General features: G+C 39.6%; 1 protein-coding gene across 1 annotated transcript in view; it reads left to right on the top strand.

Annotated features, from left to right (window-relative positions):
* Positions 1–13,836, top strand: part of grm8a (glutamate receptor, metabotropic 8a) — a 266,173-nt gene extending 252,337 nt beyond the window's left edge. The window contains exons 11-13 of the mRNA XM_030720317.1: positions 11,852–11,992; positions 12,171–12,276; positions 13,763–13,836. Of these exons, the coding sequence (XP_030576177.1) occupies positions 11,852–11,992; positions 12,171–12,276; positions 13,763–13,812 (297 nt within the window). The 3' untranslated portion in view covers positions 13,813–13,836. The remainder of the gene's footprint in view (positions 1–11,851; positions 11,993–12,170; positions 12,277–13,762) is intronic.
* The last annotated feature ends 686 nt before the right edge of the window (positions 13,837–14,522 follow it).

Here is a 14,522-nt window from a genome sequence, read left to right as displayed (position 1 = left end):
ATCAAACAGTGAGATGTTGAAGGATGGGGGGGGTTGTGCCCAAGGGGGGCCTCACACAGAGACGCTCGCAGTCACACACACACACACACGCATGCACACAGACAGTTATACGTTACCCGTGCATGCTCTGCTTTCACAAACACATTTGTTTAAGAATGAGCGCACTGGAATTCACGCACACTCAATTACACACGCGCACACGCACAAACTCTCCCCAGGGGAGCAGTAGAGACAAGCAAAAGAACATTATAAATCCAAACTTTTCATCAAAATTTTCTTTTAAGGTCCACAGCACCATTCGTCACCATTACATCTCTGACTAATGCTCTTGTTTATTCAGTTTCCTATCTTCCACCTCCACTGTTACTGTCATTCCTTTCTTTATTACATATGCCTGACTGTACAGAAACAAACTCAGTGACAAAGAACAAAATCAAATCTTCAAAAACTGGCACTATATTGTACTAGAAGTTACTTTTTGTGACTATTAGCATTTCAAAACACATAATTCTATTAATTTTTACAGTCTTCGACCAGGACAGTGCGTAGGAAGTATGTTTATTGACTGATATTTCAAATGAATCGTGCTGCATTCATTAAGCACGAGGAGGATAATTTAGGCAAAATTGAAAACCTCTAGAAATAGATAAATGTAGCACCAATTTAATTAGTGCTGTGTTGCTGCTCCTGCAGATCCCAACAGAAATTCAGTTTGTTGCCTTTCAGGCTGTTGCTGTGCAGATGCAGTAACCTGGCAGTTAGTTGCTGGCAATAAATGGGAAATACTTGGCTTGGTGAATTTTGGAGCTCACTCAGCCCAAATAGTGGCAGGAACCATTCAGATCTGTCACTGGAATGAAAATTCGCGTCAACAAAGAGGAGTGTAGTTAGTGGCATGAAGTTTACATTTTTAATCCAATTCTGTAATTTAATGATGATCTGAATTTCCCCTCATTAACTGTTGTTAAAATTCATTAACTTGTGCATATTTTAAGGCACTGGGTGGCTTAAAATATGCACATAAAGGGCATGCTTTTATTGGTTTGTAATTCGGAAAACACTGGTTTGCACCTCTGCTTCTATATTTGTGTAAATAAGCGAGTTCAGCTATTGGAACAAGCATATTTAACATTCGTGACAGAATAGCAGAGACACAGTTATTCCTAATTCTCCTGCTCAAGGTGTAACACATTATTTTTTCCACAGCCTGGACAGCAGTCTGCTGACTGATGATTCTCCACATCAGTCCATGCTGGGCATTTTAATTGGTTGGAGCTGTGCACAGTGGGATCACAGTTATGTCAGTTAGGAGAGAGGGAGAAAGGAAAGCACACTATTGACAGCGAGGCCACCCTCACGGTATGCATTATAATAAAATCTTTATGTATAGTCCAGAATTTGTTTGACTCGGGGCTACTGGATGAACCTTGTACAGATTTGCAAGTCAATAAGAGCTACACTTAAGAAAAACAAACAAACAAACAAAAAAAATGCAGTGGCACTGCAAATACAGCTGTAACATTATTTCATAGCTTTTTTATGACACACACAGATCCCAGACCAGTATAGATTAGATGGAGAAAGAAAGTCTTTAAATGCTGTTTGTAGAATGTAATGAGGAACTTGGTGGACAACAGGGACCACTGAGTTTGGGCCCAATTAAGCTGCTCTGACACAAAGTTAAAATATTATCGCAAAATGTCCAGTGTCACTGCTTTTTTAAAGAGTTTTTCATCATAGTCACACCAGCATCGTGTTGGTGTGATAGCTCTGCGAAGCGGGGTAACTTGAAGATTTAACAAGCTCTTAAAAATAAAAAGCATCTCGAGAGAGGCTAAAAAGTTGCAAAAGTAACTTAAAAGAAACATTACATAACACCTCTTAGCTTTCAGCCTTTTTTGAGTAAAACTGGGTGATAACCCTTATCAACCCCAGCGTGGTCATCTGTCTTCTACTTACCTCTCCTGAGCTAAGAGCATCCCAGAGGTGCTCTATTAGTGATGTGAGAGCCCATTCTTTGTAGAGAATGAGAAGAGCCAACTCCCGCTGGGGGAGAGCTGAATCTTCAGCTGACATGCAGGCAGGGACTTTATTTTGATTGGCAAACCATGCAGCCAATCACATGCAAAGACATACTGGGCTCATACCATTATGTGAAAGAAGCAAAGGAGGGTAGTTGCTCCAAAGACAGTGAGCGTAGTGGTACAGGTCGGGTACACAGAGTGACAGAAAGATAGTGACAGGAGCTTTGTGACATGGCGCATTATCCTGTTGAAACCAGCCATCAGGAAACATCTCTGTGGCATTGTTCCACAGCCAGTTTTGATTATGGAGAAAGCATTACTGACTCTCTGCAGTTTCTATGACGATAAAGTATACTATATCGAACTGACATCATGGTAGTGTCTGCAACATTGTTTCAGCTTCTCATTTTGAAAACTTTTTTTTCAACCATGTCTAGACATCAAGAAAAGACCACCTGCCAACACTGATTCAATGTTTGTTAGGTACCTTCATGGAGGAGCAAAGGAACACCCTTTAAATGGCATTCTCAGAAGTGTCGTTTCCTCCTACAGTTACTAAAAATATGAAAAGGTTCCACCAAAAGGTGCAGTATATTATATTATATGCATTTTCATTATACTATATAAATATATTTCATATTATAGGTAGACCTTACTAATAGTGAGCTGGACCCCATTTGTCTTAATTCTTTATGGCATAGATTCAATATGGTAAATTTTGTGCAGTTATTTATAGTTAAAATAATCATTTACCTTGTTCTGAGCCTTGGTGCTCCTCTATAACACATTCACTTTCTCAGTCAAGGTCTTTAAGCCAACTATCTTTCTATTGGCTGAGTAGGGAAAAACATATCAGAAGCTTCCAGCATTCAGAGCAGTCTAAAGCCTCAGTTATTGGGTTGCTTTCACACAGACTTACCTGACTGTTCAAAATTGGACCGCTGGGCGTGCAGCTGAATGGGCGGTATGGACACCCAACTTTGCAAACACAATAACTCGAGAAAGATGTGACCTAGGATGTTTAAATTGATAGTTTAAAAAATCTCAAACAAGTTTGAATCTCAGTCACCTCGACCACGAGGTCAGAGGTCAAGTTTACTGAAAATCTTGTGAATGCAATAGCTCGAGAAGGAAGTCACGTAGGATTTTTTTTCAACCACGCCATTGGTATATTTACTCAGGAAGGATGTGATATCTTAGCTGCATCTACTGACAATCTCTGAAACTTTGGAATTTGGCAGCCTTGAGACAATTTATGCATTTTTTTTATTTTTGCAGGTTTCTCAGTGGTGCAGAATAATAGGAAGCTGTACCATCTCCACTGTTTCAGTCTTTTGACAAAATGAAATTCAAAGCTTTTTCCCAATTTGCAGGCAGTGAATTTTCATAATGATAATAACCCTTCTGCTGTCAGATTGCCATAACTGTATAGATTTTCAGGCCAGGGCACAATTTTATAGCAGAGGTGTTAAAAGATATTCCAAGCTTAATGTTTCATGTTTCATGTTTGATTTTTGATTTTTGATTTTTTGTCTTTTAAATATACACATGCATACACAGGGAATTTTTTTATTTTATTTTTTACATCAGTAAGCATTAGTGGCTGCTGCAACATGCAAAATCTGGGTTTTTAAGTGATTGTGAAGATTATTGAAGTTTGCCAATAAAAAATAGATTGATGGGAGAATTATTTTACATGTTAGTATAAAATAAATAAATAAATGCACAGATTGGCACAGTGCACATAATCTAATATTAGTGAGCCAAATTGCAGTAAATATTTTAAATTTTATTCATTGTTCTATTTACTGTGAGGTTTACATTTTGAACATTTGAATAATATGCATCATTCTGATGAAAAAGTATTTTATCCTGACTCTTCATGTTACTTTAAATATATAAAAAAGAATGAAATCTTTTCACCCTCCCGTGGCTTAGGTGATTAAAATGATGAGTGGTCCCACGGTGTGAGTTGAGAGAAACAGGCGGGGTCAATTAAGCACACAGCGGAACCCAGACACACATATTGAGGAAGTTATGACTCTAAATGGGATTGTGAAGTTGGTTCAGGACCTTCAAGCTATTTGAAACAGTCATTCTGCTCACGAAAACATTTGTATTGGACAGGTACCTATCACGGACATTTTTAACTCCCCATCAACATGCACAGGCAGTAGCTTTTTAAATCATGCAGAGATGATATGTGGAGAAAAGGAGATGACAGGGAGATACTCTGTAAACCATGAGAGGAGGGTTGAAAAGGTAGAAAGATGAAGGAGAAGCAACAGAGACAGATATAATGAAAGATAGAAAAAGAAGTAGTGAGGACAGAGGAAAATGTTCCGCAGAGAGATACAAGGAAGTTTGGAGTGCAGTGAAGAGTGCTGGCCAATCATTAGAGATTGTATGGGCAGGAGTGAGGGAATGTCGAAGAGGCTGATGAAACGATGAAGACAAAAAAAAAGAAAATGTCTTTGAAAATGGAAGATGTCTCAAACTATGATCTTACTGCCCTTCCGTTCTCTCCTCTCTTGCTTCTCTTTCTCTCTGAATGTTCTCCGACTCAAGAAACAAAGTAGCCAGTGGTCATTTATTTCAAATGAGAGCTAAGAGAGATCACTCCACGATTGGAATGAGCTGATATCTGGTTAAGAGATCTCAGTGATTCTGTGACAGCAGAAAGTTGAACATGAGTTCAGCTTTAAGTAAATTCTCAGTAATTTGGTACAAGTGTCCAAATGATGGTGGATGATATTCCACTGAAAATCATTTTTTTCCCAAAGCTCCAAACAAGCTTTCTTGTTATGCCTGAAAAATCATTTTTATACCCATCTTAAAGTTTCAGGGATTCCTTGTCAGTTTTACTGTAGTTAGATCTACACTTTTATCAAGAGTGCTTGCTTGAACAATCAGGCCCCATCATATCCTAAAGATATTATTATCCCAATAGAGCACTTCGCTCTCAGACTGCAGGCTTATGTGTGATTACTAGAGTTGGTAAAACTAGAATGGGTGACAGAGCCTTCAGCTATCGGGCCCTAAGCTCATGGAACCAGCTCCCATCTTGGGTTTAGGAGACAGACACCCTCTCTACTTTTAAGATTAGACTGACACCAAGTGCTTGCTCATAGGGGATTGCCTAATAGTTGGGGTCTTCCCTCTAATATTGTAGGGTCTTTACTTTATATATAAAATTAGCTTGAGGTGACTGTTGTTGTAAATGAAATAAAACTGTTTGAACTGAATAAACATTGTGGAAGACAATACCAACAGGTCAATAAAGGCAATTGTTTATTGTAAAAGCACGATTACTGCAAAAATAAAATAACATAAAATAAAAAATAAAGCGTGTGACAGTATTTGCTTTAACGTGTGATTCTGAATGTAATTGTCCCAAAAGAAATGTTTTATTGCATCACAAACCACATGCCCACGGCAGTGAGTGATATAGGACTTTGTTCCTCAGTTCACTCACTGGCCCTGTGTTGCTTCTTTGTTGCTTCTTTGTTGCTGTGTGTTTCCTTCATCACTCTTTCTTACTCTTCCTGTAAGCCAATTTCACCCAAAAACTTTCCTTTGTTGTTAGTTTTTTGCATTTTGTTTATTCTCTCTTTCACTTTCCCATGGTGTCTTTCATATTCATTCAAAATCTTTCTCTTTTGTTCCCTCTTTCTGCATCTCTTTTCGTGTCTCCCTCTCTCTCTTTTTAGATAAGTCGCTTGCCAGGACTCTTTGATTTCCCTACTCTTTTCTTGCTTTGGAATATGGAAGGAGTCGCAATAATCACAGATGCAATGTAATGACTCAGAAGCTTTCATGTCATGGTTCACCAAGCTTCATAAGCTGGGATTTTTGTGTGTTTCTTAAAACTCCTGCATATGTCATATCTACCCATTTTCTGTTGCTTACATGCGTTGAGGTCACAGGGGGGCAGCAGTCCAAACAGAATTGTCCAGACTTTCCTTTCCCCAGCTACCCCATAGAGCTCTTCTTGGGGGGGGTGTTCCCAAACCATCTGAGAGACATAAGTCTTGAAACACCTCCAGGAGGCATCCTTGACATGTGCCTGAACCACCTCAACTGGCTCCTTTTGATGAAGGGGAGCAGCACGTCTTCCCTGAGCCTCTCCTGACAGACTGAGCTGCTCATCCTATCTAAGGGCGAGCACAGACACCCTCTCGGAGGAAGTTCATTTCCACCACTTTTATCTGCAACCGTGTTCTTTCCGTCACTACCCGCATCGATTGATTAAACTACAAGACAGCTGTGATTAAATTACGTCACTGGCTCTCTTTGATTGGCATTTTTTCGGCAGTGAATTTAACGGTCTTGGTAAGGGGATGAAGAGTAAACAAAAGGTGCGGCTAAAAACCCAGAGATGACATAATGCAGAGAAATGGCACCTAAAGGATCCTGAGTAGAAATTTATGGGAAATTTCTGCAATGCCAAAGAGTGGTTCTGCGCATCCTCGTTCCCCAAAGAGCCAATCATCTGCTTTTTAACAGCTGAACGGGGAAAACATGCATGCTGGTTGGCTTGTTGTCTCTCCTAGTATCAGTTGTACTATGGCAAACATGTTTACTTGTATTAAAGATGTGTTCTTATAGTTTTTCTCCGGTGGGACGAGCCAGAAACATTGATCATCTTAGCAATGCAGAATGTGGAGTAAATGAAAGCATGGTATAGAAGAATAAGAAGGTATGGTACTACCTGTACCTGCGGGAGGAAAAGCTTTCCAAACCTTATTTTGAGGCAAATCACCACAAATGTTGCCTGCATTGTTCTATTTAACCCACAACTTTGGAAAACATCCATTACAATGCCATTTTCCATTCATCTAACATATGATAAACTTAATGTGTATACCTGACCTTCTGTGTAAAGCAGTGAGTCTGAAGGAGATGGACCTAATTTGCTTAATTTACTCAGACTGTTTCCTTAATAAGTACTTGTATTTCAGTGTCACTCACAGTACAGCCATATTAACTCAGAGTAGACATTTACATTAACTGTCATGCTTCAGCTAAGATATGGGTCTGCTCTGAAAAGAAAGCTGCAATCTTCACACCAACTGATGTGCTATTGAACTTTTAAACTTTTAAGCTGCCAGACTGTCATGATCAGTCAGGAATTACGTTGTTACAAAGACATTCAGTATCAGCGACTGCGTGTACATTCAAGGTTGCACAGTGATGAGGAATTGAACTTTAGCAGCCCCATCTGTCCAAGATGTTTGAGACTATTGAACCGTCTCTGTCTAGATTCACATTAAAAGGAAATTCTTTCTAAAATAGTTCAGCTATTTATAGCCTACTGGTGACCATTTGGGAGCCTTTTTTTCCATCCATCCATCCACCTATCCATTTTCTTCCGCTTATCTGGGGCCAGGTCGCAGGGTCAACAGCCTAAGCAGAGGAACCCAGACCTCCCTCTCCCCAGCCACCTCCTCCAACTTTTCCAGGGGAACACCGAGGTGTTCTCAGACCAGCTGAGAGATTTAATCTCTCCAGTGTGTCCTGGGTCTGCCCCGGGGCCTCCTCCCAATAGGACATGCCTGGAACATCTAACCCAGGAAGCGCCCAGGAGGCAGCCTAGTCAGATGCCTGAATCACCTCAAATGGCTTTTATTTCGATGTGGAGAAGTGCATTCAATATGAAAATATTTCCCCAGAAATTTAATGAATCTATAGGTGGTTATAAATGTTTGCAGTTAACACAATAAGGTCTAGGTTGAATCCATCCAATTGAAATGTAACAAGCTGCAGAAGATGGATGTTCTTAGATGAGCATTTTTCTTTAGAGAAAATAATGGAATAAATATGAGTCACGAGGTAACAATGAAACTTCTGTGAAGTCGACCCAGCACTTCAGAGTCTACGTGGGTCCATATTACTCACAGTGAAAAATAAATTTCCTAAAGAATGACTTATTTTGACCTTAAAGGAGTACCATGAATCCAAACTTTCTTCTGTTTTTCTTTCTTTTGTGACCTTCCTTACTTCTTTCTCTCTGCCAAGGCGTTAAACACACCTGCTCTATCTCTCTGTTCCACATGCCGAATGGCATTATACGTCTATAAATGTTTTAAAACTTAAAGGAGAGATGGAATACAGACGGCCATAGGTCATCGCTTTATTTTTTGAGCATGACTTTTGAGATAATAGTGCATTCTTCTGGTGCACGCATTTCAGCCTGTGTCAAGTGTGACAACAACGTAGAGGATGACGATTTCACTTCTCAGTTTGTGTATGTGAATGCGAGTCTTTGTGTAAATAACAGCAGGAGGTCACAACTTTGGACCAAAGGCTAGATGTAATGGAAGTGGCTATCAGCAGACTCTCTGCTGTTTCAGTAAGAGCAAGTTCACCGCTTAAGGGAATAAATCTTTTCCTCTCACACTTATTCTGCCTTTTTTTCTTTTTTTTTGTCATTTGCTCTCGCGGTCCTTTTCTTTTCGATTTATTCCCCTCTCTCTCTCTCTCTCTCTCTCTCTCTCTCCAAGTGAAAATATGTTTTTCCATCTCCATCTGTTCTTCTCAGATATAGCAAGTTACTGTTCCCTGTATCAGTACAATTCAATTAAAGACAATTTGTTGGCAGGAGATTTGAAAAAGAAACAATATGGCAAAGTGTAAACGAAGCTACAAATTCCCTCTTGCAATTTTCTTTCATGACTGCGTTTCTTTTGTTTAATCGACGACGCCTCTCACACAACTGTGAACTTCCATCCCGATTGGACGTGTTCTGCTGTGTTTGAGTGTTTGCGTGTAGCTGTGGGGGTAATAACTGCAATCAGAGGCTGTAATGGAGCTGCGGGGAGGGTAATTTTCTTTTTTTCCAGGAAGGTCACCCAGAGGAATAATAATTTTCATGTTAAGTTAATATTATGTTCTCTTCATGCAAATTCATGTTTGACTTTACATGTGTAGGTCATGTTTGTGCTTTTGCATTGACCATGCAGTCCCCTTATGCTTTAGCTACTGTCATTTCAGTTAATTTACACCTTCAGGCAGGCGTGACTGTTCTTCTATTGTATATTTTTGTAGACTAATTTGAGTTTGGGTTATTAAAATTACAGGGGCACCATTATGATTTTCCTTATTTATGTTGCAACATTTTGGTTTCTTCAAATACATGTTTTAGGGCAAAGACTTTAATGTAATAATCAGGGGCCTACAAATGCATTCATAAATATACAAATGTGTCTCTGTGTGCTTAATTCACCAGGGCATCCACTATTTTACAGTCAGCTGTTAAGAAGACTGCCATGACTTAGGTATTATCACCAAAAGAATTTAATTAGATTGTTGAAGACTTAAATCCCTTCAGCCAATGAGTTCTTTTTATATCAGAGTCAAGAGATCTGGTCAGGATTTGTGTAGACATGAAACACCATCCATCCATTTTCTGCCACTTATCTCGGTCACAGGGGCAGCAGCCGCCACCTCCAGCTCCTCCAGGGGGACAGCGAGAAGTTCCCAAGCCAGCCGAGAGACATAATCTCTCCGGCATGTCCTGGGTCTGCTTGGAGGCCTCTTCCCTGTAGGACATGTCTGAACCCTGTCACCTAGGAGGCATCCAGGAGGCATCCCACTCAGATGCCCGAACCACCTCAGCTTGCTCCTTTCAGTGCGGAGGAGTAGTAGAAGCTCACTTCTGCTGCTTGTATTTGCGATCCCATTCTTTCAGACTGTGTTACTGCAGACCTTACTTCCTTTAAAAAACACAAAATTATTAATTTCTGAAAAGGGTAGGTTAGGGCAGCCCAGGGCTTTTGACTAAGAGACCATTTATCCTTAATGTCGTGTACATTTCCAGTCCCATTTGTTTTTGACAAATTGCTTTGTGCTGCCTGTTCTAGAGGCTTTTTAAGACGTTTACGGCCAACAATGAAACTGAATTCAGCTCCGTCCCATCATTACCCCACTGCTGTTTCCTCCCCCACAATTTATAGGACCTGTTTTTTTTTCATTGTTATAGATTTTCAGGGCATATCTCATGTATGCATTATGTTTTTCTTTTAAATAAATACTGCATGTTGGCATGGCGGCTCGGTAGCTTTCTGTTTAGCAGCGTGATATTAAAAGAATGACTTCCTATGATTGTAAATCAGCATTTCTGTATATTATTAAATCACATTGTCACTGTTGCAGATACATGGCATGAAATGTGATCTTGTTCTCACAGTGGGATGAAGTGAACAGCTTTGTCTCAAACACTATCTTGAGTAAAAACTGCAGTAGTACTGTGGTGTTTACTACACTGTACAGTCTTAGTTTGTCTATCTTCTTTATTTTTCGGCTTCTTGTCAGGCTGTAGTTACTGATACTGCCTGATTCAGTCCTTGTGTGCACTTCTTGACAGCGGTGGCTGCTGTGGTCTTGCTGGCCACTCTCTCTTTCTCATTTGATCAGTTGGCCTGTGATGCACATTCTTCTCCACATCTTCTTTCTTGCCACATCCCTAAACATCAATTTTTTGTCATGTTTTTCCCTCCCTCTGTCCCTTCTGTCTCCCAGACTCTCCTACTTTTCCTTGTTGCATTTTTACCGTACTCTACCTTCACCAATCCTTCTACTACACTGCTGGCCCTGATAAGCCCTTTGTCTTGAGAACTTGTCAGCTGTGTCAGAGCTGTGGGTGAAGCCTGTCATTACATCTGTCCTCCTCCAAACTACTCACTAAGGACCCACTAAGAACTAGTGCTTAGTCCATTGCAGTGTGTTTCAGTGTGTTTCAGTGTGTTAATGTGTGTCTGCCTGAACTCTCTTCTTCTTTCTTCATAATTCTGCTTCAGCTTACTCAGCAGAATCAGTGTGGTTTAATAGAACAGTCAAATTTTGACTCTCTGTCTAAAGTAAATGTCATCATATCTGTCCTTCAGTCCACCAGTACTTGCGACCTAGGACAGTTTCTGGATGCTTGTCTGTCTGTGTGACACTTCAGCACACTCACAACTGAATAAATATAGAAATCCACTGAGTTTGCCAACAACTCAAAGTTTTCTGTTCTGCTCCTATAGGATGCCAAACTTCACCCTTCCAGGACCCAGATCTAATATATCTATATATTATAAAGCCATATAAAATAAATATTATATATAATAAATATGTATTCCACACAGTTAAATAATTTGCATTGTAAGATGAAAAACATCCTTTCCACTTGCTGAAATGTTATTTTGCTCTGCTCTGTTCTTCAAAAACTCCCTCAGAATAAGAGTGGTGGGTATGCTATGCATGCCAGTGCTGACCTAAAACAGCATCTGCTTCAGGGGGATTTGTTGTCCCCTTGCAAATGTTTAGAGACAAAACAAAACTGAAGATGGGAACAGCGTGAAACAAGTTCACAGTTGCATCTGATATCAGACAAAATGTTGTCAAAACTCTCAGGAAAAGTTGTCTGAAAGTCAATTTTGTGTAATTTCCCTCATCTTCTCAACTGATGTCATAAACCCCCACTCATCTGGTGTTTTTTTTTTTTTTTTTGACAAAAACACAGAGAATCACTTTAGACTTTTAGACAAGGAGACAAGCTCCACAGCACACGGGCAATTAAGCAACTTCATTGGCACCATCATTCATATATTGTTTTATATACCTGCCTGTGTGTCGCCGTAGCTGTCACTTCACAAATTTTCTGCTAGTATCACCCTTGTTAGACTATCCTTTATGTCCTCCCCCCCCACCCCTGCTTTCCATCTGACTTCCTCCTCTTCCTTTCATTAGATATACTCTGACACTGGACGATTAAACGGACTATTTCTGACAACTTGAAATGTGATAAATGACTCTCCCCCTCTCTGTTTCTCTCTTTATCATTGTAGATGTATATCCAAACTACGACCCTGACCATCTCTCTGAGCCTGTCTGCCTCTGTGTCTCTGGGGATGCTCTACATGCCCAAGGTCTACATCATCCTCTTCCACCCCGAGCAGAACGTACCCAAACGAAAACGGAGCTTCAAGGTGACGTGGACTTTACTCTCTTATGTTTCCATAATGCTTCCCAAAGCTGATGTTAAACAGTATATATTCTGAAATAAGGCTGATCAATCTAACAAGAGAGTTTTAAGGGAGAAACCATAATTTAGATATTTTTCTCTTCCCATTTTCCTCTTCTCATTATAAATAAACAATTGTGCAGGCAATTGTGACAGCAGCCACCATGTCAGGAAAACTGACCCAGAAGGGAGGAGACCGCCCAAATGGGGAGGTTAAGACTGAACTGTGTGAGAGCATGGAGACCAACAGTGAGTAAGAGAACACCAAAGTTTTATAATTATACATATAAACTTTATACAGCTGTGTCATATTGAAAACAAAATCAACTTTAGGTGTATCTCACACAAAAAAAAAGCATCACCAAGGTTGAACACATCTAGATTGGTCAAGAAATTGGGAATATGAACACTAGCAGAATAGAAATGATTAGAAACCAACAAAGTAATGTTTAGCAGCGTGCTTTGAGAAACGCACATCATTTTCAAGCTAAGTTGGTTTGAATCACTATAGAGTTTGCCATAATTGAAAAACATCAAGTATAGCATAATGTGTTTATGAGGCAGCCTGGCAGCCGTTTGTGTGAGCTCATTTAGAAGCAACCAAATCATTTACCAACCACCCAGCTTGTGGATAATCCATTTATATTTTGTTAATTGCACGCCGTGATAGATCATCATAAAAACAAACAGATAAAATATTCTGTCACATGGACATTATGCTCAGATACTGTTCACATCAATATTTTGTTTTCCTTTATTTGAAAATTCGTTTGTTGCATGAGTTTTATTTATTTATTTATTTTTTTGCATGGCACTGTTTAAAGTCACATAAAGACTCTGTTCTGTGTCTTTGTGTTAACAATTTGCAGATGAAATTCAAAGGGGAAGCGTTAACGTCTCCTCGTGTCCTGCAGTGTGCGTGCATCACTTTCTCCTGGTTTGCACGTGTTTGTGTTTGACTGAAATCTCGTGAGCACGCTGAGGGATTATTAACACTTCTTTGTGTGGAGTTTGTGAGTTCTGCGTGCAGGTGTATAATAGGTTTCAGAACTGCGAAGCCAAACCCTCCTTTTCTGTCAGCACTTTATTAGCATCAGTGAGGGAAGCAGGTCACAGTTCATTCATTTAGCAATCAGTTGCTGCTTAGTCATCTATTTAAATGCTTCTCTTTGCAAAAAGTTTATAAATAAGTTCAGCCTTCCAGGAAACAATTTGGACTGAAAGATTACAAGTTTAAAGCTGTCTAGATTTTGATTTTTGCTATTTTTGTTGGTGTTCTAATAATTATTATTACTATTTTTACTTTTTTTTATTATTAAGCATTATTATTTATCATCTAGGTATTATGGGGCAGCATGAAAACAAGTGAGAGGGGAAAAAATAATTCCATCAGTGTGTAACTGTGGTGCTGTTAGAGCCTCGCTCTGCGGCAACAATATTGACATTTACCCCAGCATGCTTGAGGGGACACAAGACATCGCGGTTTAACAAAAAGCCCCAACATCTGCGGTGGACTGTTGATGTGACACTGTTTTCTAATCTGTTCTTTCTCCTTTTTTTCTTTTCCCCTGCCCTTTTCCATTCCTCGCATTTGTCTCTTCACTTTTATTATGTTGCTTGTTACATTTCTGTGCCAATTTTCCCTTCATGTTTTTTTTTCTTTTTACATCTTCAATCCTGTCTCCCCAACATACTTCTTTGTACCTCCACCTTATTTATTTACCCCTTTACACAGCTTCATCAACTAAGATGACATATGTCAGCTACAGCAATCATGCCATGTGAAGGGACCAGACAAGAAGATGAAGAAGAAGAGGGGGGGGGGGGGTTGGATAGGAGAGGGGATGTGTTGTTGGGGGGCAGGGCCAAGGGGAAGAAGCAGCTGTCACTCAACTGATTGGCTGAAGAAAGTGGAGAATGGACTGATAGGAGCGCCCAATGGAATCCAAGCATGAGACATTTTGTATTGTTCCCCATCAAATCACAGAGGTGGGACCACATAAACAGCCAGTCAGTGTGCCTGCTTTCCTGCTGTTCACAGCTCATTGGTCCTACCATGAACTTACCTGTTTAAAAAAAAAAGAAAAAAAAAAAAGAAACAACATGAAAAAAGTGGCACCAGACTGTGGTGGACAGAGTAACTATTAAAACTTATAAAAACTAAAACTAAAAATCATAAAAAAAAGAAAAAAGTAATAAAAAAAACTCAGAAAATGTGTAGAAATTATATCTAAAGGGCAAAGGTGGGGCTGAAAAAGAGATTTAACAAATTACATTTTAAAAGATATTTAAAAAGAGAAATGTAAGAGAAAATCTATGAGACTCAAACATGTTTGTTGTTATTCTCTACTTGTAGGTATTTTTGTGGTCGTGACGATTTTTTCATTCTTGTCTCACCGTTGTCTGATGGATCGCCCTTGCATAATGAGATGAGTGTGTTTTCTCCTGCTGTCTTGGCTATCTGGGTTGTAGCCTTGGGTTGTGAACCTGTAAAA

Source organism: Archocentrus centrarchus, chromosome 23, assembly GCF_007364275.1.
Source record: "Archocentrus centrarchus isolate MPI-CPG fArcCen1 chromosome 23, fArcCen1, whole genome shotgun sequence".
NCBI lineage: Eukaryota > Metazoa > Chordata > Actinopteri > Cichliformes > Cichlidae > Archocentrus > Archocentrus centrarchus.
Note: the sequence above shows the minus strand (reverse complement) of the source record. Positions and strands in the feature narration are given on the sequence as shown.